This window comes from Phasianus colchicus, chromosome 17 (assembly GCF_987193195.1).
Source record: "Phasianus colchicus chromosome 17, bPhaCol1.hap1.1, whole genome shotgun sequence".
Classification (NCBI taxonomy): Eukaryota; Metazoa; Chordata; class Aves; order Galliformes; family Phasianidae; genus Phasianus; species Phasianus colchicus.
In genome coordinates this window covers 9280349-9304861 of record NC_143452.1, presented here as the reverse complement: position 1 = coordinate 9304861, position 24513 = coordinate 9280349, and the positions used below count along the sequence as shown (strand labels likewise).

Here is a 24513-nt window from a genome sequence, read left to right as displayed (position 1 = left end):
ACAAAACAGTAGTTGGGCTCTTCAGCGCCCGTCTTGTTATTTGGTGGCTGATGCTGGAGAAGGCAGAATCATTCTCTAATCCAGGAAGTCATCATTTCTGTAATTCCTTTCCCTTTTCATCCCTCACCCCAGCAATGAGGCGCCTTCTCCAAGCTCTTCTTCCAGAGAGAATCTTGAATCCCTTGTGGCTGAACTGGAGAAGGCAGTCACTTCCCTACGGAAACAGGTAAAACTGTGTGCCCCAGTATTCATAGTCAGCCTGAGAGCAGGATTTAGCTGTTTGCTGAGTAGTTTCTGTGCCCTCCAGATCCAGGAGCAACCACTGGATGGGAGTAGCCTAGGATCACAGGAAACTAGTAGCAGATAAAGAGTTGGGAGAAGAGAGAATTCTGAGTTCTTTGAGCTCAGACCTCGACAACTGCAGGGAAAGCACAAGTGTGAGACTGCAAGTGACTTGAGCTAGCACTTTTTTCTCACATCTGGGACAAGTTAAAGAGCATTGGCCCTGGAAGATGTGGTTTAGTGGTAGGACTTGGTAGGTCAGGTTGATGGTTGGACTTGATCTTGTAAGTCTTTTCCAACTCGAATGATTTTATGATTCTATCCAATAGTGCAGGCTCTACTAAGATCTGCTTTTCATCCCCACCAGGTGCATGTACTAGGGAGCCAGCTGAGGTGGCACCACAGGAACACCAGCATGTATGAACAGGGGAAGAAGACTGGGGACAAATGGAGAAAAAGTTGACCGTGTTGCCTCCTCATATATGAGGTCAGTGTGTTTGTTCTGGGCCAGGGTCCTGCAGGTGGCTCAGGCTTTGTGGAGGGACAGCTGTGCAGCTTTCATATACAGAAAAGACTTGCAGTAAGGAATGGAGCAATCCAGTGATGAATGGGATGAGGTAATAGGCTTAAATGCAGCAGGTTAGACACCATTTCTAACAGTAATGATTAGTGACTCACTGGAATGAGTTGTCTGGAAACCTTGTGGCATATCCATATCTGGAGGTCTTTTAAGAACTGGTTTGGCAAAGATGGGGAAAGACATAAGTATAGGACTTCTGTGGACTGGGTGAGGTGTCTGAGGTTTATTCTCCAGGGATGTGGGTAGGTTTCTTCTAGCAGCACTTAATGCCACAACCCCAAACCCAGCAGCCTCCAGAGGACCTTTGTGGGGAGAGAGAGTACAAAGTGCAGTGATGGAGCAGATGGACTGGTTTCTCCTCAAGGTAACGAGGACATCTCGGCACATGGAGCAATCCATTATTTGCTTACATATTGACAGAGATTTCCCCCTTGACTGAATCACTGTGCACCTTTGTGCTGAAAGCATCAATCCTATATTTGCTCGGCTCCAGCCAAGGTAGCAAGGCTGTTGTATTTCTAAAGTCAGTCTAAGCACTGCCAGTAGTGGCAGAAGCCTGCAAGACCTCTGGTTCCCTGTGTTCAGGGTCACAGTGAGCACAGGCTGAGCTCCCTTCCTGCCACTTCCATGGACATCCCTGCAGCCTTGAACATCTCACTGGAACCTGCCAGTCTGGAGCAGGTGGTTGATAGTTTTTACGTGTTACAAATTACTACTTCATGGATGAGAGGAGTTATGCAGAAGCATTGTCCTGCCAGGCAGTCTGTGCTAGAAGCAGCATCCACTGGAAGTTAGATTAATGGGAAGGGCACACCAAGGCTGATCTGTGCTGATAATCTCTGTGGAAAGCAGAAAGAGAAGCCTGTAGACTGACCATGCCGTTTTCCAGCCTGATTTGGTATGTGGATTTGTACTTGAATACTGATCCCATTAAGAAATTTGACAGCCATAGGCTGCAGTGTTACCCACAAGAATTGGCTTTTCTTTGACATCATTTGCAGATCCTTGAAGAGCACTGTAGGGGGTTTACAGGGTCTCTGAGATACATTTGTGTGGTTTTAAAGGATTACTGCTGTTCTTGTGCTGCAATCACATGTGCCTCAGGCACAATACGAATGGTGATCTCTGCCTCTCACAAAGTTTTTCTCTTCTCTGTGCTGTTCCAGGTATCTGGTGATCTGTGCTCTTGCTCTCTGTCAGCCAGTCCAACCCATCCTTCAAGGGATCCAAGCAACCCATGAGCCCCCACGATGCTCTGCCACCTCCTGTGCCACCTCTTGTCCCAGAACAGCTGTCCTTCTGCCTGTATTGAGCCCTGCACTGCAGCCCCTCAGCCCCTGCACCGTTCCAGCCCTTGTCAGCCTCTGGGGATGGGCTCTGCCACCACACTGTCCTGCTAGATGGTGCCAAGATGCCACTTTCTTCCACAGTCCTCAAGAAATAGAGGATAATTGAAGCTGCCTTAGATTCACCATTGTGCCCTTCTCTTCCCATCCATCCTTGACATCATCTTCAACCCTGGTCTGAAATGTCAACTGAAAGAATTCATTATGAGACAAAGCCTCTCTCAGATGCACTATGTTCAAGCCAGGAAACATCTGGAAAAATCTGTATGTGGTTTGAAAAAAGGAAAATTGAACAAGCATGAGATATTCTAATGCTAACAGAAAGACCAAAAGGAACCTGAGGGCCCTGGAAAGCACTGTGTGGGCTGGGCTGGGTCCATGCCAGCAGCAGCGAACTGGATTCAGAGCCTGGGGAAGTCTTGCAGCTGCTTGGGTGCTTCAAGTCAGGCTGTGGCAGACCACCATGCTGAGGCCTGCTGCTGTGCTTTGCCACCTAATTGATAATGGGTGGCACGTCCTCAGTGCTGTGACCCTATGAGTGACCTCCTGTTGCTTGCCTGGTGCTCAAAAACATTTTCCTTGACACGAACTGCATTCTCCAGGGTTCTGCCCTTCTGAGGTTTAATTGGATTTATGTTTCTCTTTCTTTTTTTTTAAAAAAAAAAAAAACTCCCAATGGCTCTTCACTGGAAGATGTGTTTTGAGTGTAAATGTAACAGGACCTGGAACAGAACCTCTGATAATTAGATGTAATGGGCGCTCTCATTAATGAGGGGGAGCTGCTGGTTTCTGTCAATTAGTACTGGAGAACACGATGTGCAGTATTTGACACACTGATGAATGCGAAGTGCTGCTTGTGTTTATTGCTCCTAGGTGCTCTGCAACGAAACCAGGACTGTGCTACCAGCTCTCCTGAGCCGGTCTTCTGGTTTCCTTGCTCTTTGGAGGTGCTTTTTAGTGGTGCTAGAACTGAGGTCCCTGTGCATCCACCACAGCCGCATATCTGTGGGCAGATTGGTTCTTAATCCATCTGTGTAAGCCAAGCACAGGGGCTGAGAGAAGATACTTGATCTGTTTGATAGCTGTGCCTTATCTTTCTCGCTTTTCCTGTGTCCTCCCACCTGCCTTCCCCAGTGCAAGGACCCACATCTTTTATGAACGCGCTTTCCCTCGTCTTCTCCTCCTTTTTTTTTAGGTGTGTGATAGTACCAAGGGGATTCAAAGCAACAGAGATGCTCCTGGAACTTAATAGGAAAATAAAAAAGATAGGAGAAAAAGGTGGTGATTTCTCAGCAATTTCCTGGCGTGGGACTCCAAGCCATGTGTGCATGTCCTGTGCAGACAGAGGCTGCAGTGATGAGTGTGTGTTACGCATGTCTGGTAAGCTCAGAGGCAGCATTTAGTCCTCGGGGATGTTTGTCACGTTGAAGTACTCTTTCATTTAGGTGCAAATCAAGGTCCAAAGCCTTGCATGTTCTCTATCAGCTGCACTCAGTCTCTTGCTTGTACCACCAGAGAATCTAATCTGGCAGAGGTCAATAAAGGTAAATCAGTCTCCAGTCTCCTTCTGCAAACCACAAGTTTACCAAGTCCCCATTCAAAGCAGCAAGACATAAATGGTTGGTGCTTGATCTAATCAGATAATCTCTCTAAATGCTTAAGTGAGCAAGGCATCTCCTTCCCCACAGAGCACAACATGCGGTGCAGCCTTGTCACAGGGACAGCTGCCACTTTGCTCCCCACGTGTTGCAAACCCTGAGCTCCATCCTCTGTTCCTCTCCCCAGGCTGAGGTGGGAAAAACGTGCAAAAATTAAACATCAGTGCGTGCCCCCACCAGCAAGGCTGTGTGCTGTGGGCGGGGAAGATCTGGCAGAATTGCCCATATATCCAGGTGCTATTTTGCAAAGAATGTTTTGCTGAAGGCTTGCTTTTTTCTCCATCCCCTCTGTACAGCCAGGTGAGACCACTACAGTGAATTAATCTGTTTTATTTATTTATTTTAGAGAACCTCTTTGAAAGCCCATCTCCACACCCAGAATGAACTCCCCCCCCCAGCCATGACAGCAGGGGAGGATCAAAATAACAAGCTCAGGGCCGGGAGCTGAGTTCCTGGGGGAGCTGCCATCGCCGAGCACTGCCAGGCACAGAACTCCCACTAATTAGATGGAACAGTTAAGTGACAAAACCCACACAGGGGTTGCTGAGGGGGCTGGTGGTGGGATTTGTAGCAGAGTGGATTTTCAGACAACTGAAGGAATGCATCCCACGTGCACTGTGTGTGTCTTCATCCTTTGCTGGGGATGAGGGCTTAATGTGGGGGGCATGGCGGCACCTGGGGCTGATCCAGGGGGACCCATCCTGAGGCATCAGGAAGTGAATTCCTTAGAGATGCTCTGAGAAAGAGAAATGAATGGGAAGAGGCAAATGCTTCAGCAGGGTGATAACAGGAGGCCATGGCACCCAATGGAACAGGGTTCTGGCATTACAAACCCTGCAATATCTATCCAGCAAATGCCCGAACTTCAAACTTCCTCCAGATTAATTTAATCAGAGAATCGTAGGGGTTGGAAGGGACCTCCAGAGATCATTGAGTCCAACCCCCCTGCCAAAGCAGGTTCCCCACACCAGGTTGCACAAGTAGGTGTTCAGGTGGGTCTTGAATATCTCCATAGAAGGAAACTCCACAACCTCCCCAGGCAGCCTGTTCCAGTGCTACTTTCCTCTCTCTCAAAAAAAAAGGAGAAATAAAGCCCTCCAACACACGGGGGACCGAGACCATTAACGAGAGCCCACCTCTCATCACAAGAGCTGCTTAAAGAGCAGCGAGCCGTGTTTACCAGCACTCTGGAAACGAGCGTGAGAGCGCACGTTAAAATCCTAATTAAAGGCGAAGCCTTTCTCCTCCTGCGAGCGCTGCCCGGCGTGGCGGCTCCAGCTGTGCCAGATGTGCCCGCAGGTCTCCCACACAGAGACGCGTCCCGCCCGCACACTCACCCCACCAGCCCAACGGGTTTCACTTTCAGAAATAGGAAGTTGGTGGCAGTGAGCGCCCAGACGCGTGCGGGTCGGGACGGAGGTGGAGAGCTGCCGGGCGCTGCGGTGCGGGGCCGACGGCATGAGCTCCCCGCCCGCCCCTCGTTGTGCCTTTGGGAAGCGCCGGAGAATAGGAGAGTGGTGACATCCAGGCGCTGCTTCCTCCAGGGATGGAGCAGTTTGTCCGCAAGCGTTTGACCTTCTTGACATCTTTCTGGAACAAGCTGTGGCCCCGCTCCGGCCCGGATAGCTGCTCGCTGGGGTACTTTGGTTCTGATTCTGTTTCACTGCACTCGGAGCCCAGCTGCGTTTCCTTCATCCCAAAGTCCTCTCTCTTTATCGCTTTATACGCTTTCACAGCCCGCAGTGCAGATGAACTGAGTGTAAACGCAGGGGACAAACTGCGTGTCCTCAGAGAAGAAGGGGACTATGTCTTAGCCAGGAGGCTGCTGGGGGAACCAGCCACGGGATACGTCCCTGCTGCGTATGTGGCCAACCTCAGCCAGGGCACCTCTGCTCACCGACCGTAAGTATCCAACCTGTCTGTGTGTAGGGTGGGGGGTGGCCCTAGAACAGCACAACCCTGCCCAGGAGTGGCAACGGGAGCCTTCCTTCATAGGGCTGTGCTGCGGTTTTGTCTTCCCCTGGGCATCCCTGTGAGGGAGCTGACAGCAGTGGGATGGAGGGGTTCAGGATGGTGAGCAAAGCCTGGGGACAGGCTGGGAACAATGATGCTGGTGCCCCTCCTGTATGTATTATTCCAGCACAGGACTAGGTGTGCTCAGCTGGGACACAGTGCAGTAATGTACCAAAACAGGTCCCTGCTTGCTCTGGTTCCTTTTCCCTTTAAGTGGAGAGGAATGGAGCTGGGGAAACCACCAGGTCCAGCTTGTGTCAGCTCCAAAGAGCCTGTGAGAATAGAGAGAAGTGTTTGAGTTGAGAGCTGTCAGGATTCATTAGGACCAAGCCATGCCTACACTGTTCTGGTGCATCCAGGATGGGGTTCCCCTCCCTGCTGTTGCCTCTCCCATCTGTGTGGAGCTGGGTTACCATTCTCATCCAGGAAAAGCCTGGACTCATCCTTACATAAGGTAGCCCAGTCGTGACATGCTGGGTAAAGCGCCCTGAGACATCGGTGCTCCCCAGCACTGAGTCAGTGAGCAGGATGTGGGTGGGTGTGGGATCCCTGTGCTCCCTCAGGGCTCCTGCAGCCCCTCCATGCTGAGATAAAGGGGCACAGATTGCAACCAGAGCCCCTCCCTCGCTCCCCACCCTGCCTACACTATGAGGCAAATTGGCTCGATTTGGGACCACACCTGCACATACCTGGTGGGTTTGGCTCCCTGCTGTGTTCCCATTGCATCCGCTGAAGTGGGATGGGTGTTTGTGTCTATGTATCTACATGTGTTCTGAGAGCAGAGGTGAGGGTGATGCCAAGAGGCAGCCGAAGCGAGTTGGGAGCACACAGACTGTGCGGAGCCACAGGTCTCAGCTGGGTGCTAATTTGCCTTGCTGCAGTAAGCCCATCATGGTTAATTTCCCACACAGCAGATGCTGGCAATCCCGGCTAATGATGAAACCTCCAGCTTTGTGCATCCCAGCTGGAAGGAAGCAGCTTCTTCCCCAGGCTCCTGTGCGTCACACAGGCGTCAGGCCCCAGCCACCAACCTGCTTTTTCTTGCTGGAGATTTCGTGCATGAAAGAAGGGTTTGGTTGGGTACTCCCTTGTGGCTCAGCATTGCTGATAGCAGTGCATCCGGTGCAGCAAAGGGCAGCTGCAGTGCACAGAGCTGTGGGAGGAAACCTCCCAAATTGGGGATCCATTTGGGGTCTCATACCCTCCTTCCCAGGTGGGGCAATGTGCATCCTTTCCCTGGAAATGGAATTGGGTGCACCTGAGCCACCTTTGGAGCTGTATCTACGAGAGGGGAAAAGAGAAAGAACTTCCTAATTCTGAGCATGGTGTGAAGATAAAACAGCCTGTAGCCTTGCTCTGGTGCACGCAGAGGATGAACTGGAAATACCCATTATTTGGGTCTTGGGGCACGTGGTTATGAGCAGATTATTTGGAGAGGGATGAAAGGCACCTTCTGCCGAGCATTCCAACGAAACACAAGGAAAGCATCTGCAGTTAGAAAGCTGTGATAAAATGCATCGAGTGCCTGTGAGAGCAGTGAAACAAAGCAGCCCCGGTGCAGTCGCTATGATGCTCATCCTTGCCCCATGCACAGCATGTACAGCACCACTGCACTCTGCCCCATCCTAATCACTGCCCCATCCCTACTGGGAATCTGCCCCAGCTCTGACTGCCCTCTGCTCTCCCCCAGGTGGTATTTCAGCAAGATCAGCCGCAGTGAGGCCGAGCAGCTGCTCCTCTCGCCTCCTAACCAGCATGGCTCCTTCCTTGTCCGGGACAGTGAGAGCAGCAGGGGCGAGTACTCTCTCTCAGGTAATTTTGGAGTAATTATCCTGAGAAAATGAGCACAGAGAAAGAAGTCAGGCTGGTCCCCAGGAGCAGCTCAATCAACATGTGGAGAGAAAAGTAGAAATATGCTTTGAGTGCTCTACAGCACCTTGTTAAAAGGAGCTAACTGCTTCCTAAAAGCTAACAGGTGTAGGTACGGATCACTGCGTTACCGTGGCAAAGGAAAGTGCATCGTTTCCATCTGAACTATGAGAGCTGTGAGCACATTACAGCAGTTTAATGACGGTTTTGCAGCACTAACTCCTGGGATTTCATGCTGGTGGCTTTTGTAGTCTGACGTTTGTCTGTAAGGTGTCAGGGCCTGGTGTGCTCCTGTGCACAGCAAGCTGAGCGTGGGGAGTTTCAGGCCAGGCAGCGTCATTGCAGCGTGGTCTGATCCAAGTCAAACATCTCCAGCTCCTGGCAAGCCATAGCTCTGTGCTGCAGCGTGCTTTCTGCAGGTACAGCTGCTCCTGATTCACCGACCCCACGCGGTGATGAACTCAGACGCTCTCTGAGCAGCTCGTTTGCATGGGAATGGTTTCCTCTCATAAAGCATCGCCTCTCTGCTCCAGCACCGCCCGTAGCTGGCAGTCTGCTGAGCCAGGCAATGCCAGAAGGAGGCGTGAACCCCGGGGCTCCTTTAGGCGGAATTAAATATCCCAGGAGAGGCAATGGAGGGGGCACTGGGGATATGGGAAGGAGCTGAGATTTTCCCCCTGGGCTTCCCCTGCAGTGCGCAACCACACCAAAGTCAGCCATTTCCGCATCTGCAAGAGCCCCGCAGGCAGCCTGTACATACAGAGGGGTCACCCCTTCCCCGACATGGAGGAGCTGCTTGCCTTCTACACCGAGAACTGGAAGGTCATCCAGAGCCCCTTGCTGCAGCCCTGCAGCCCCACGGTACGTATGAAGCTGCCCCCCAGATGCTTTCACTTTGGGCTTGGTTGGGTGGGTTGGAGCCTAAAAGATGTGGAAGAAAGGAAAAAAGCTAAATAGGGAAGATCAGAAATAACACATATCCACTTGGGATTTGAGCTTTGTTGAACGAAAAGCTACAACATAATGTTAGTATAACTTCCAGATCACATTCATTGGCCGTATTAAGGCTGGGCTTGTTGTTTGTGTGCATGGAGAGCTGCCTTGCCCAGCTTGTGGCCTGGCCAAAAGGCACAGCCTTTTCTGAAATGTTTGCTCTGGGACAAAGACTCAAAACCACGTTGTTACAAATTCCTTCAATACTGAGTCTGGAAATAGCTGCTCTTCCAGATTTTTCCTAGAGAATAATAAGACCACTTGTTTTTTCTATGGTTCTCATGCCAATTAGGGTGGCACTCATAAATCCAGCTACGGCACAGATCCCAAATTACTAGCTCACTGCCTGATTAGAATTGCATTTGCTAGTTATGGCTTAGAAATAACAATTAAATATGTGAATAATTGGAGAGTGAAATGGGCTAAGAGATAAATGCTTAACGAGTTGAAGCCTAAACCAGCCATAATATGTAATGATATTAATTTATTCATTTTTTATTTATTGGTGGAAATAGAGAAAAGCCATTTTTGTGGGCTAAGGAGGAGTTACTTATGCATTATCATAGAACCACAGAACGGTTGGGTTGGAAGGGACCTTACAGCTCCCCAACCCCTATGCCAAGGACTGGCTGCCCCCCACCAGCTCTGGTTGCCCAGGGTCCCATCCATGGCCTTGGGCACCTCCAGGGATGCATGACACCGGATGCACGGCTGATGCACCCTGCCCTGCTCGGGACCAGCAGCTGGCACAGGCTGTCCCAGTGGGTCTGAGCATGCCATGCCCCTTCTGCAGACCCCCCCGGAGAGGGACGGCTGGGAGCGCCCGCGCTGGGAGTTCACCCTGCGGAGGAAGCTGGGCGAGGGCTACTTTGGAGAAGTGTGGGAAGGACTGTGGAGGAACACAGTGCCCGTGGCCATCAAGATCATCAAAGGTGTGTGGAAGGGCAGATGCTAATGGTGACCTACTGAGTGTCTTGTTTGCTGCCACAGTGTTCATGCCCTTTTGTTTCCTGGTCTTCTTGGTCACCGTGTCTGTCTCAGTGGTAGGACCCAGCATGTAGCTATGTATGGATCTGTACAAGCTTGTGTCTTCATGGCTCAACTCAGTGGGTTTGTGATAAGTCAAGTCTCAATGGAACAATGACAATGAAAATGGGATCCAAAGCCCAGTGGAAAACATCTTATGGGTATTTGGACCTGAGATGCAGGGTGTGCAGATACGGGGCTTGAGAGATGAGGGAGGATAAAGGTCCTTATATCAGATGGGAGGTGCAGAGCTCTGAAGGTCTGAGTGAGAAAGGGCTCACAGCAGCTTTCTCCCTCAGCTGACATGAAGGCAGAAGACTTCACCAAGGAGATTCAAAACCTGAAGCGCTTGAGGCATGAGAAGCTGATCCAACTGCACGCTGTCTGCTCACTGGATGAGCCTGTGTACATCATCACTGAGCTCATGCGGAAAGGCAACCTGCACAGCTACCTCAACAGTAAGTCAGTTTATTTTTCTTGGCTTTTATTTCCTTTCCAAACCTGGTAATCAGACTTTGAGGGAAACAAGACCGACAGCTCCCACCAAGACCTGTTTTTCTGCCAGGTGCATCCCTCCTCCTCCAGACCTCTGGGCTGGGGCTCTGGCAGCAGTTGGTGCCGGAGGAGAAGGAGCTTGCAGGTAGGATGGATGGGGAGCAGACTTGCATGGCAGCAGGTCACCTTCAGCTTTGACCAAGCTGCAGACATCTGCATGCTCTTGCAGCACAAGGTGCTCCTCAGGCTCACCGCAGTCCCATTCCTGATGAGCACATGGCCATAATGAATGTACCACACAGCACAGCCCTGACCTCAGATTTGAGTTTTTCATGTTTCCCACAACATCTTCTCCCACGCTTCCGGCACAGGGTCTCCTTTCAACCCTGAACACCCTAAAATAAATGTTACTAGTTTGCCTCAAATGCCTGGATCATTTGGGTTGACAGGTCCTGAAGGGAAGTCCCTGAGCACCTCCCACCTGCTCAACATCGCCTGCCAGGTTGCAGATGGGATGAGGTACCTGGAGGAGAAGCACATCGTCCACCGGGACTTGGCGGCCAGAAACATCCTGGTGGGAGAGGAGCTCACCTGCAAAATTGCTGACTTTGGACTGGCCCGGCTCCTCAAGGTCAGTCAGTGGGTCACTGAGCTGCCCCACACTGCAGCCATCACCTGTTGACCCCTTCCCATGGCCTCCAAGGCAAAGCCCTAAAAGCAGCAGCTGCACTCATCTTGCAAGCCCTCAAACACCGTCTCCCTTTGTTTTTCAGGATGACATTTATTCCACCAGCAGCAGCACCAAAATCCCAGTGAAATGGACAGCCCCTGAGGCAGCCAACTACCGCACCTACTCCCTCAAATCCGATGTCTGGTCCTATGGCATTCTGCTCTATGAAGTTTTCACATATGGGCAGATTCCATATGAAGGTAGGGCCGATGGTCCCTTCCAGTATCTCACCCATGCTCTTCAAAAGTCAATGTGTCAGGAATTGTCGTATTATCCCTTCTGCAATGGAAGTGGAAGCATCTCCTGGCACATGATATGGTTATTGTTCAGGGGAATTTTGGTGTTTGCGGAGGGATCTGGAAGGTGGTATGGGCTGAATGATCTCTCTCAAACCAAACCTGTGGCAGAAGCCGTTTCCAAGCAACACTGGTTGATCTCTTGGCCCATTACAGGTCTACCCTCAGTACGTCCTTTGGAAACATTAAAGTGAAGGGCATCTTCTATTCCCTTGCAGGAATGACAAACCAAGAAACCATACGACAAATCACCAGGGGCTACCGCCTTCCCCGGCCCAGCTCCTGCCCTCCTGAGATTTACAGCATCATGTTGGAGTGCTGGAGTGGCAACACGGAGGAGCGGCCCACCTTCCTGGCACTGCGGGAAAAGTTGGGCATCATCTACAGGCGGCTGCTCAACACCGTGTCCTGAGGGACCTTCCCACCCTTCCTGCAAAACTCCCTTTGGGCCAGCTCTTGCCAAACGTCTCCTTCCTTATGGTTGCCCTCCCATAGGACTTGAAGGAAAGCACATGTCCCATCCCCCTGTGCCCCCTGTGCTCCCCCCCCCCCCCCCCCCAGAAAAAAAAAACCCCAACAAACAGCCCCTGGACCCTCTTGGTGAGGATGCAGGGAGGTGGCCAAGGGAAAAGGCAATGAAAGTGTGAATTCATTACTGGAGCTTGGCTGTGCAGCAGTCTTAGAAAGCCCCGTGGTTGTGAAGACATCACCCAGTTCACAGCTCCATTCAGCCAGTAGGGTGGGAGTTTCCTGCCATCCCCACACCAACATGAAGGTTTGCAGTTTGTTTTCAGTTGTGGCTCTGCTTGGTTTTCTTGTACTGTGTGTCTGGTGTCCTTGTCAATAAATGCGTGTGGCTCCATCCCTGCTGCCTTCTGCATGCTGCCCTGCCAAAAGGCAGTGGGTTGCAACCAGTCCCAATCTTGCAAACCCAGATGGAACCGTTTTGTGTGCAAACAGAAATGTGTCTCTGGTCTCTGTTTCTCCAGGTGGAAATAGGCAGCTCCTGTCCTGGCTGCTCCTCTCCAACTCATTGCTTTGGTCACCTTCCTGCCTTCTCACAGAGCCGTAGAATCATGAAGGTTGGAAAAGACCTTCAAGACCATCCAATCCAAAGCCAACCCACCCCACCATACCCAATAACCATGTCCCTCAGTGCCATATCTCCGTGTTTCTTGAACTCCTGCAGGTATGGGGATCCCACCACCTCCCTGGGCATGGTGGGGATGGGTTGACAGTTGGAATAGAGGCAGCGCTGCAGGTAAGAACAGCTTCACCCTGTTTTGCTGCAGCGTAGAGGCATTTAACTTATTGCTATGGTTTCCTAAGGCCCTCTGGCTCCTGCAAATACAAGGCCATGGTGTTACTGCTGCAGGGAGAACAACCATGGTGAGATGAGGGATGTTTCAGTGAGCAAAGGGAGTGGAGATGCTGGAAAATAGCCAGGTCAAGTTTGGGATTTAGGGTCACAGCTGTGGCTCTTCTGCTTAGGAGCAGCTCTGAGGATGCACAGATCTCTTCTTGGGGCAAAGCCAAGAGATGCTCCCATCAGCTCACAAAGTCCCTTGGTGTGCAGCATCATGGGAGCCTCCTGAACTTCCTCCTTATGGACCCAGGGACACCGTTTGTTCCTTTTGCCCATTGCATACACACTCCCTGGGGCTGGACTGTCCCTGGCAGCACTGAAAAGACCCAATGAAAAGCAGCAGTGGAAGCAGTGCCAAGGTGCAGGGACAGCGGGGGTGGAGTATATGAAATTAAAAAGTTTAAGCACTGCTCTCCTTGTCTGAGAAGCAACCACGCTGTGCAAAATAGTGGAAAAGAATCCAGTGTTAATTGAGCAAGGCTCTGTGATCAGGGGCCTGCAAAAAGGGGAGGTGGGAATGCAGCTTAGGCGTTCAATACTCCAGGATTGGGGCACGTTTCCTCTGAACCCCCAGAAAATTCCTGAGACCTCGGGAGCTGTGATGCTCCTAAGTTGTGTCCGTGTCCAGGGAAAAGTGCAGCTCTGGACTTGACTGTTCCCATCTGGAAAAAGCAACCCATTGGGCTGACTGGTGTTTGGCACAAGAGGAAACTTTCATCCTGAAAGCATTTTGCAGTCTGATCGAGCACTTCATACAGCGCAGTCTAATGTGAAACCAGAGTCTGAAGCTGCATCCGATAGGTGATGGATTTATTGCATGCCAGGAAGGTCCTGGGATATGATGGCCTTGTTGCCACGAGGTGGTGCTAAAAGTGAAGCAGAAGGTGCTGGGAATGTTTAGGGTTGCAGGTTGGAGCCTGCGTGCGCTCATCCTGCATGCAGCTGTCCTGCAACAGCTCACCATGCAGCAGCAATGTCACAATGCAGAGAGGGGGTGCGGGGATATGAGAACATAGCCAAGCTGGCAGTGCTCACAGCAGCTTCTCCTTCCTCCTCTGCAGCTGCTGCATTGCTTGGGTTTGTCTCCAGCTTTGTCTGCTGGGTTCTGGCATTTCTCTGAGTCTATATTTGCTTTTGGAATGAATGCATAGCTGGAGCAGCACTTACATTTTCTTTTATCACAGCATCTCAGCCTCATCTCCCACCAGAGCTGGAGATGCAATGGGGAACCAGGCTGTGCCCTACCTGCAGGGGCCCTGTTCCTTTCCAAATTGCCATAGGGTAGGCACTGCAGACACGTATTAGAGACATCCACTGCTCTGTCTCAGCCTGGCACGTGTTCTCTTCATGGATCCAAGTTGTCCAAGTGGCATTTGGAAACAGTGCCAGACTAAGGCAATGCATGTGTCGTTTGTTCCTATTTTTAACATCCCACTTTAGCCTTTGTGAAGGGTCAGGGAGAAGCAAAGTTTCTGCAAGGAAAAAAAAATAAAAAAAATCCCAAAGTGGCAAAATGTAGGAAATGAAAGCAAATATTTCTCATACTGGGCTGTTGTAGGAGCTCCTCTGACAGCAAAGGGATGGCACAAAGGCAGTAGTGAGGGCCAAGGGCAAGGTGAAAGCACAAGTTATTTTTGCCCAAATATGTGAGTTAATCAACAGCCAAAAGGCTGAGTCTTGGAAAGCAGCATGGGGCAGCAGGTGAGGAAGGGGACGCTGGTCCCTGGTGGGATGCTGGCACTTGATAGCAAACCAATTTGCTCCTCCAACAGAAAGCCCTGTGGAAATAGGGGGGAAGGTCTTTAGGTAGGGCTATGGGGTACCCTGCTTTTCTCTCCTGTGTCACCCAGTGAATCTCTCACTGTCCCAGTCTGGTGCACAATGCATCAGTAAAGGGAGGTATGGGCTGAGTTGCAATTCCCAGTTCACCAAGCTGCTGGCGCTGTGCTCTCTGGCATGACCCTGCCATGACACCTGGCCTCTCCTTGGGTCACTCTCACCTCCCTGGGTGCAAAACCAAAAACCTGAGTGCAGCCTTGAGGCAGCTCTAAAGTCTTCTGAAAGTTTTGGGTTTCCTCTTATCATTAGTGGTGGGAATGAAATGGACTAGAACAGCTGGAAGGGGCCTTCAAAGATCAAGTCCAACAGCTCAATCACTTCAGCGCTAAGCAAAAGTCAACGCAAATTATTGAGGGCATTATCCAAATGCCTGCTGAACACCGTCAGGCACAGCTCAGCCTGTGTGAGGTTGTTTTAGGGAGGGCTGGGGCTGTTGGCCAGGCTCCAGCTCACTCAGGCAAAGCTTTGCTGCAGGGTTATATGGGGACGTGCTCGTGGCCTGGCCGTGCAGCTGCCAAGTGAAGCAAGGAGCCCTGCCCTAAAGCACTGCTATTAAAACACAACAAATGTGAGCTAAAGCAGTGATATTCCTCTCTATGGAAAAAATCTACACGGAGATGAAGCTGCTCCTTGGAGCACAGCCCGGACCTGCAGCAGCATCCTATAGTGGGACAGCAGAGCCTCGAGCCAGGTGGTGCCAAGGCTGTTCTTAGAGCTGCTGGGGCTGTTGGGTCTGCAGGAGCACTGCCATGGGGCAGGTGGGGGGAGCTGGGTTCAGGCTGGCTGCTTGCCCTGTGCTTAATGAGTAACTGATTAATGACTAGAATCACAGGTGAAAGGGGGAGGAACCCCGCCGACTGGTTCGTTATGCTTCAGTATGGGTTGTACAAGGCTTTTTCTCCTAAATTAAAACACTCTTCTGCAAAATCGATGCAGGTGCAGTGGTTCAGAACCCCCTCGAATAGATATTTATGCATTTGTGCTACAGTTTTAAAGAGTGAAGAAGCAACGACAGCTTTTCCCTTGGGGGAAACGTATTTTTGCTTGGCCTTTTTTAAATGTCTTCGCACCAAACTTCACAAATCAGCCGAAATCTTCGGAACCCGCCGTGACCCACCCCGCCAGAACAGCGCGCACCGCCTGCAAGCCCCGCCCCCTTCGGGACGGAGTGGGCGTGTCCATGAACTCTCCGCAATCTGATTGGCTGTGCGATTAGGGGCGTGGCTACATGTGCTATATAAACGGGGTAGGGGGGGGTTGGGCCTGGCAGCGCCGCGGCTCAGGCCGTGCGGAGCGGTAGCGGTTGTTGCGCTCCCTCCGGCGGGGGCTCCGAGCGGCCCCGCCGGGCCCCTTTACCCTCCCCTTCCTCCTCCGGACCCCGCTGGGCCCTAGTGCCGGCCAGGTGCGCTGCAGAGCCTTCAGGGATGGGTTGGGGGTGCTGGATGGCGGGTTAGCTCAGCTTTGAGCATCGTTACAGCGGTGTGTTGGGGGGGAAGTGGGGAGGGGGCTGCTTTGGGAGGGGCTGGATGGGTCTGATTCACCCTGAGGGCTTAGGGGATGGAGTTGAGCCCTCTGACCGTGGCTGCTGTAATCCCGTGTGGGTGACGCGTGGGGGTCAGCCCGGGTAGTGCCGTGCCTCAGTTTCCCCAGCACTGCAGCTCAATATGGGTGCGTTGCCCCGGTGGGTGCTGGGCTGCACCCACTGCACAGAGCCTCATCTTGCATCCCCACCAAGTTCCTTACGCAACTTCACACTGAGATTTCACAACTCTGAAGCGTTGACTCAAGGGAGGTAGCAGGATTGCTGCAGAGAAGCAAAACAACTGTGCTGGGCCCCGGGAAGTTGTTGCACTGAGGCTGTGCAAGCAGTTGTTTTCAAGGGAATTATTTTGGCTTTGCACAAAGCTCTGAGCCAGAGCTCTACAGCTGCAGATTGACACACTGGAGGACTCTGCTGGGTGTCGTACCTGGTGTGGTCAAATCTTTTACAAAATAAGCAGTCTGGTCCCCCTGCAATCATGGCTGTTCCTTTACTTGCAGGTTTTCCATCAGCACAAACCCAGGACCCAGAGCCATGGCCTCCATCCCATCGAGCGGCTCGCTTATGGCCACACACAACTATCACCGAAGTAAGAGCAGAGCACGTGGGGTGTGGAGAGTTGCTGGGAGCCCACAGGAGCTCCTTGGCAAGGAAGAAGGGTGTCTAGCAGCTCCGACCAGCTGGGGAGCAGTTGTGCCAGCTCCTCTGCCTGTTATAAGGTTATGAGTTGTAGGCATTATGCACTGCTGTGGAAATGAGCTGCAAAGCCTCTCTGGGCCGTGGCAGCCACTGGTGCCTCTCTGGGGGGTGGCTTTGTGCTCCAAGGGAACTGAAATATTTCTTTTGAGCTCAAACTAGGAACAGGCTTACAGCAGTTGGGTTAAAGCTGTGCAGATTAAGTGCAGGAATCAGCATCCTCTTGACCTTGAGACATCTGTAAAAGCTTCTGAAGTGCTCCTTGCAAGGCCAAGCCATTAAATAATGTCGTTGGGGGTGGAACTGTTTTCCTGCAGAAAATGGCAAGTTGGCCAACACAAAACACCTTTATGTTGTTGGCCAACTTGCCATCTCTCCGTGTTTCCTTCCTGATGGCTCCAATTTCTCTGCAGGGCGTCTGAGCTCCACATCCAGCAACAGCTCTTGCAGTAGCTCTGAGTATGCTGGGGAGGTCATCCCCCACCACCCGGGTGAGTGCATGGGAATACATCGCCTACGTGTCCCAGCGAGAACATTCTGCCTTTAGAAATCTATATGGAAGCACTGAGGACAGCATGTAGCTGTGCACTTACCAGAGCTGTCCCAGCCTCTCCTCTGGGATGGCATTGGGGCTGCCCAGTATGCACTGACCTCTGCTGTCCTCCAGGTCTGCCCAAATCTGACCCTGAACAGTGGTGGGCCAGCTTCTTCTTCGGGAAGACAAATCACCCTGCCATGACAACTGTGTCAGAGTCCCCAGAGAGGTGAGTACTTTGCCCTGGATAAAGATATGGGGGCAGAACCGCTGTGCAGCACCCAGGGATGCCCATGCCACATCCTCAGGGTACCTCCTAACCTGGGTGTTTGGGAACCACGTCCCCATGGCGCATCCTGACCCATAGGTGACATCTCGTGGGTCTTCACCACCTGCTGTTAGACTGTGGGGGGAAAAAAAGGCAGGTTGAGCACAAAGCACCATGCTGCTTTCCTGACTCAACATTTTCTTCTCTTGCAGCTTGGGAGCACTGCCAGTGTCCGTGGGGCCCCTGGCATGTGGGCTGGTGCCGGCAGCAGGAGCAGGACGCAGGCGGCATGCCAGCGAGCCGGGCATCGGGCCCTCATCCTGAGCTGCATGGCCCTTCCCTTCCCCACAGAGCTGCTTGCAGATGTATGTGCTGCTTTGGGGTAAGACAAGGCAGCAATCCCCCAGCAATTTGTACACCAGCCTTTTACTATTTCTTGATGCAACTATGCTTTTTCTGTGCAGATTCGGTAACGCACGTTTATTGACTTTGTACTTGTACGATGGCTACTAATAAACTCAAGCAGCCTTTTAGAATGCTGTGGGTTGTTCTTCACTGTGGTGAGGGGTCTGCCAGTCTGGGGTCAAGCAATGGGTGTGGATGGGGTCGATCCTGGAGGCCATGCAGTCTCTGTCCAGTGTTTCCAGCATGGCTATAATGCTGGGAGGGACTTCTGCAGGAGGTGAGTAGCTCTGAGCCAGACAGCGTGGTCATGCCAGCATGACTCACTGGTGCAGGGGTGTTTTGCATGTGAGCAGGATCTGGCTTTACCACTGCAATTCTGCAGGCGCCTGCTGCACCCTGTTCTCCCTGCGTGGCTGCACAGCACATCCCTGCTGGTGCTGCACACATTTGCTGCAGTTACGTGCAGGGTGTGCTGCTGTGCAGGGCTGCTGTGCTTGGGGTAGGAGTGTGGGAGGAGGGAGAGTGGGGGGGGTTAATGAAGATGGGCAGTGTTGTTGTGTAGCTGGCTGTTTGTGCTGAGCTCTGGCTGGTTTTGCCATCAATTAGTCTGTGACCCTTCTGCTGACCAGCTGATTACTGGGGCGTGCTGCTCACTGGAGCACTACAAAAACAGGAGCCTGCAGGCCCCTGTGTGCAGGACAGGAGCCCAACAAACTTCAGGGCAGGAGCAAACTTAAAGAAGTGGAGTCCTGCTCCAGTTTGCTTTTAGCAAAAGGTCTGTGGGAAACCACGTGTGTACTGGGTGAAAAAAGGGGGAAAAAAGTCCTTTTTGTTTAAAAGCAAGTAGAGGTGGGAATAGGGCGAGCACGGCTCTGGGTGCAATCCCAGCATTGCTGCTTGTCCCCTGAGCAGGGTGAGGCTGGGAGCAGTGGGTCTGTGTGCTGCAGGCACAGGCAAAATCAATATTGCTGTTTGCTTGTCCACCCCATGACCACTGAGGGTCAGATCTAGTTCCTGGGGGAGGAAAACCTACCCAGAGTTTTGGGGACCAAGAGCAGAGATGTGTGTTGTGCAGCTCAGGACTAAGTCCCTCCCACTTTGCCTCAGTTCCCCCACTGATGGTGCTGGCTTGGTGCTTTCCAGGAAATAAGTTTGCTGAAGGCTGTGATGGACTTTGACTGTGCAAATCCCAACTGTTTGAACAGCCCTGTGGTGGTTTTGTGCCCAGCACCAGGATTTGTTTTTCTGCCTCATGCTCTGTTAGGGGGGCTGACCTGGGGGTCCCTGGAACCTCCAGGCTGGCCCTGCTGTGTGCAAATGTTCCTGATCCCATTGGCTGCAAAGCAAAGGGAGCTCTGGGAAATGGGCTCTGGAGGTTAACATGGCTTAAAAAGAGAGGATGGAAAGGCTGAAACTGGGTGCTCCAGGGCTGAGAAGTCACTTCTGTTTTAGTGAAGTTGATGGCATTTCTGATCCTCCTCAAATGCTTCCTGACAGATGCATTCCTGTATCCTATGCCCCTCTAATGTATAGAGTAATAAAAATGTATTTGATACACAGAGTACAATCTATAATGGGCTACATTCTTTCTGGTGGGAACAGAATGGCTTTGTATTCCACCGTGCCCGAGTGGGATAATAGCTTTAATTAATGATAGAGCAGAGATGCACAAACACTTCCTCTTCCCTTTGTGCAACAGCACTGCTTACACCCGTGTCTCAGCCTGCTTTATAAAGCACAGTGGCAGCAGGGTCACAATGGAGCAATGTAGGAGAAGTTGGTCTCTGTGTGGATGGGTTTTGGCCTCCAGCAAAACGTATCTGAGAAATGGTTGCAGGACCTGCAGCTGGGCTTGGGGAGCCTCATGTTGGGTGAGGAGGGATGGGATGGGTGTGGAGTGGGTTCACAGGAGGGCAATGGGACCACAGTGGGCTCTGCAGGCGGTGATGGGGGAGCTCTGGGATGATACTGGGCAGGCGGACAGATGGGCAGAGCAGCAGTGGGGGATTGAGGGGGGTGGGGTGAGAATCGGGCTGATTTCCCAGCACAAAGCCTGTGCTATGTGTATGGAAGAGAGTAAGCCAAATTTCGTTTGTATCGATCAAGAATCAATCACTTTAAAAGCGAACGGACAACAGAATTTGGATAGATTGCCTTTTCTTTTTTCCTTCAATTTTCCCTCTAATTACAGTCTCCAAGTAACCAAGTCTCTCCATGCGTTTTGCTTTGGAGCAAATTCTCTGCTTGTCTTTCTCCTTATTTATTCACCTGGCTTTCAGGGCTCTGTGTTCCAGCGGAGCCTCTATGGGGACCAGGCACCAGTTGGGGAACCTCTCCTCCTCCTCCTCCCGTTTTTCCCATCTTCAGCATCGTGTTGCTCCGTGCCGGCGTGGGCAGCTGCTGCCACCTACCGGAACGGATCCATCCTCTGCCCACGAGGGTTTGGGTCGCAGTGATAACGTGGGGATGTGCTGGGAATGGCCGGGCTACTCCCTGCTTTTGTTCTGCCTGTTGCGTTCTCAGTCGTCGGTATGGAGGATAACGCATGAAGGAAATTACCCCAAGCTGGTGTATGATCAGCAAACTGATCCCAAAGCTGGGAAAATGGGGTAATTTTTTGGCAGAAACCATCCCAGTGCTCAGCAGGATGCAGGCAACTGCTGGAACAGCATCTCCTTCATGGGATCGAGGGAAAATTTTGCTGTCATTCAGTGAATGTGAAACAAATCCTTTGCTAAATATAAGAGGGGCTTCGAGAGAGGCTGGGTCAGCACTGAATGTGCTCATTGCGGTCCTCGTTTCTCCCTCTGGATGCAGCCAGTGTTCCTGCTGTCAGCCAGGTACCACCAGCAGCCCTTTGTAGGAGGTGGGCAGGAGATGGGGGCTGGTTTTGCTCTGTGGTTCAATAAGAGCTGTCCTCAGGATGAATGCAGGCTTTTCCAAACTCGGAGTTGTGCCAAAATGCGTCAGCATCTCAGAGAGAAGGAAGGAGCTGTATTTTAGCAGCAATGCTGAGATGGTTGTGGGGAAGGTGAAGAGCAGTGAAGGAGTTAAAATCTTCAGAAGAAACTCAAGTTTAGGGGAGGAGCTGCTGCAGTGGACCTGGGGATGTGCACTGTAACCCATGGGTGCTGCTCAGCTCAGTGAGCAAAAATCAGGCATTTTATGATGGTTTTCCCTCCAAGGCTGAATTTTGGCTGAGAGCCCACAAGCTCTTTTGCCTTTGCAACTGGTGCAAAGGATGTGCAGCTGAAGGTGCTGTTGGTCAGGTAATCTAATTCAACTGGGGGTGTCCAGGATGCTTCCAGTCCCTCTTCCTCTGAATTTTGGACATGAATACCCACAAGCAGCCAGCTGTGGGATGGGATGCTGATTTCCCTGTTTCAACCCCATAACTTATCCGTTTTGTGCAGAAGAGGTTTCTTGAGGAGCATCACTCATACCCCAGATGGCCCTGAGGACACTTTAAAAGGCTTTTAAGCTGTGACCCTTCAATATTGTTGCCTCAGATCTCTGCAGTACCCAGGAGTTGGTGGTTATGATGACCTGAAGGAAGCTCCGGATTGCTCATCCCAGTACTGTTGAGTGCCTGTGTGAGCCCAGCACTGCTGTCCCATCAGGGTGACACCAGACACCAGCCCCAGCTGGCTGGTGGTGAGAGGGCTTGGGCATCTTGCTTTTTCTGCCAGAAGTTATTTTTATACCACTGGTTCCAATTTAAAGTTATCAGCATCATGTGCTGACTGCAGGACCTCAGATCCCCTCCTCCTTCTTCCCCTGTCTTTCTGTCCCACACTGCTGTCTTCATTGCTCCTCTCTGGATCTGCAGCATGAGCAGAACCACCAGGAGATGTGGGAGGGAATCCCATCCATCACAGCTGGGGTTTGACTAAAGTGAGGATTTGACTCTATGTGTATATTGCTGTGATGCAAGGAACTCTGACCATAGGAGGAGGGAACCCTAACAGCATCCTCCCCTGCCATGAAGTGTCCATTGGATCTCAGCTGCTTCCCCTATGCTCTCAGCTGCCCCTCCAATGCTCATGATTTCTTCTTTTCAAGGCAAGTATTGCTCTGCATGGGGTGAAGAAGGAAAACAGTGACCCCTCTGCTGATCCTGTGGCCAGCCCTTGTGAGAGGAGGGCGTCTGGAGTGACGTGGGGGTGAGCATCCCTGGTGGCTGCTGTCGACACCACCCAGACCCCCTCCTTCAGAGAGGACCTGATGCATTACACAGGGAGAACTGTGGGAGCTCAGTGAGCTGAACGTGTTACGCAGGGGAAGGAACCCTCCTCAGTACCAAGGCAAATCCAGGCAGGCAGCCTGGGGTGTCAGCATCCCAGATACATACAAATTACCAGCACTGCAGATTATTCACTCTCACACTATGCAGGGCCTCTTGGGAAAAAAATCTCACTTATTACATCTGGGCAAATGGGGATTTTTATACAGTTTAAGGCATCAGATTCTAACGTGGGGACTGAGGGGCTGGAAGGAATGGAGGTGATAACAAAAGGGGTACAGGATCCTGCCAGTTGCATCACAGCACCTTTGAATGGCCTCTGGGGGAGGTCTCCATTTCCTTGAGTGATCCCAAATTGTTTGTGGATGCCTTTTCTGGGGAAAGCCTAAATAGGATGGGATATAGGGGAGCTGTTTCAGCTGAACCCAAATCTGAAGCTGGAAAGATGAAAACAAAGCTCTGAACTCCCAGTCACTGCACGTTTTGTCTGCTTGGGTCTCTTCTCCTTCCCAGAGCTGAGAATTGAAGGTGGATGAGAACTAATTTCCAGGTGTTTGGTCCAACATTGTAGCGCAGCACTTCTGCTCAGGATGCAGGCGCTGGGGAAGCCCTGCTCTGCAGCACATGGCTGTGGCTTTAAGTCCCTGGGAGGCTGGGTGTCAGGTGGCTGCCCCTCATCCCGATTAGCCAGGTCTGGCAGCTCTCTCCTATTCCTGTCCTGCACTATTTATAGTGTGATGGGCTGTCGGGCTCTGCTGCAGCTACAGGCAGCCCCGTTTCTGTGCCTCCTGCCTGTCCTTGCATTAAAAGGGAAGATTATTTTTTGGCAAAGCACTGATAAATGGGCAGAAAGAACAAGGGACTTGTACACTCATCTCTTCTACGCATTGCCACACTTGATGTCCATCCTCAGCACATCCAGGCCTGGGGTTTTGCCACTGCTCCCATCCCAAAATGAGCTCAGTGCCTTTAAATACCATTTAAACCCTTCCTTCTAAAAGTCTAGTTTTACTTTTTTTTTCCCCTAGTACTCAGCATTGCACAGAGAATGCTGCATAAAAGATATCTTCCTATCACATCTCTAAGAAAATACCACCAAACTATAACGTTCAGAAAAAAAAAAAAGTCTCCCTTTAAACATTAATGAGAGCTTAGTACCATTTTAATCTACACGATGTGTGTTTAACCCTGAGACTGTGAAGTGAGAGCTTGTGACTTAGCTCCTAAACTCACTGGAAGATGTCTAGCCCACAAAATTGGTTTGGATTATGACATAGATTAACTCAAAATTCGCTCTCTTTGACCTGTTTTTGGTGTTGGGACACAAAAAATGTTGCATTGCCTTCTAACTACAGCTGACATGGGTATAAATATGATATTTATATATAATATTATATGATATTTACCTGATATTTGTTAATGCAAAGGAAGTATCATGGTAGGGCGGGTTATTATTCATGGTTTCCTTGCTCTAGGACTTGAACCACATCTCCTATTAAATTCAATGATGTTCACAAACCACAGATTCTTGAGCAACAGCCCTACATATTGCAAGTGCAGAAACATATTGTGCTTGATTTGCTCCTTCACCGTTTGCTCCTGGGCTAATGCATTTCCACTGAGGCAGAAATGTGGGTCAGTGCCCACAGGACTGTGCCCAGGGACATGTGTGTCCCTGCAATGACCTGTCCCCCATCTCACTTGCTGGGAGCCCTGGGCTCCATGCCCACTTCATCCCTTCACTCCTAGGCTGCCATGAGGGTCCCAAGCCCCTCTTGGTCTCCACCTGCCCTGATCCCCCTGGATGAGGAGCTCCATCATTTCCACTCACTTACAAAAAATATGTTCTTCTATTTCCCTCTACCCCTCCATCTTCCTCCTTGCCCTCCACCTCCCTGATCTCTCCATCTGCTCCATCCCTCCCTCTCCCACCTTCATCTTTCATCCCTACAGCTCTCCTGGCTTTCCACCTGTCATCCCTCCACCTTCCTCCCGTTCCTCTGTCTTCCATTCCACTGTCTCCTTCCTACCTGTTCTCCATCCTTTCACCTCCCATCCCTCCATCTTCCACCCCTCCTGTTCCTCCCATCCCTCTATTCCTCTTATCCCTCCATTTCTGCCACCCCTCCATTTCTCTCATCCCTCCATCTTCCTCCCATCCCTCCATCTCTTCAGTTTCTCTTTCCTCTTTTCCTCTTACTGTTCAATTTCTCCCTCCCTCCCTCCATCTTCTTCCCTTCACTTTACCTCTCATCCTTCTGTCTGCGTCCTCCTCTCCATCTCTCTTCCATTTCTCCTATCCTTCCACTCTTCCTAACCCTCCATTTTTCTCT

General features: G+C 51.3%; 3 protein-coding genes across 3 annotated transcripts in view; all 3 read left to right on the top strand.

Annotated features, from left to right (window-relative positions):
• The window catches only part of LOC116226775 (peroxidasin homolog), a 45084-nt gene extending 41196 nt beyond the window's left edge, over nt 1–3888 (top strand). Inside the window, exons 22-24 of the mRNA XM_090151907.1 lie at nt 133–226; nt 650–769; nt 2029–3888. Coding sequence (XP_090008033.1) covers nt 133–226; nt 650–745 — 190 coding nt within the window. The 3' untranslated portion in view covers nt 746–769; nt 2029–3888. The remainder of the gene's footprint in view (nt 1–132; nt 227–649; nt 770–2028) is intronic.
• Nucleotides 3889–5286: 1398 nt separating this feature from the next.
• On the top strand, nt 5287–11829 carry SRMS (src-related kinase lacking C-terminal regulatory tyrosine and N-terminal myristylation sites). Its single transcript, XM_090151941.1, has 8 exons — nt 5287–5768; nt 7570–7691; nt 8443–8609; nt 9535–9673; nt 10067–10225; nt 10712–10893; nt 11036–11192; nt 11507–11829. The coding sequence occupies exons 1-8, from the start codon at nt 5413–5415 to the stop codon at nt 11698–11700; spliced, it is 1476 nt and encodes a 491-aa protein (XP_090008067.1). The 5' UTR covers nt 5287–5412; the 3' UTR covers nt 11701–11829.
• Nucleotides 11830–15754: 3925 nt separating this feature from the next.
• Nucleotides 15755–18068, top strand: PPDPF (pancreatic progenitor cell differentiation and proliferation factor). Its single transcript, XM_031591347.2, has 5 exons — nt 15755–15895; nt 16534–16622; nt 17143–17220; nt 17397–17493; nt 17745–18068. The coding sequence occupies exons 2-5, from the start codon at nt 16568–16570 to the stop codon at nt 17854–17856; spliced, it is 342 nt and encodes a 113-aa protein (XP_031447207.2). The 5' UTR covers nt 15755–15895; nt 16534–16567; the 3' UTR covers nt 17857–18068.
• Nucleotides 18069–24513: the final 6445 nt, after the last annotated feature.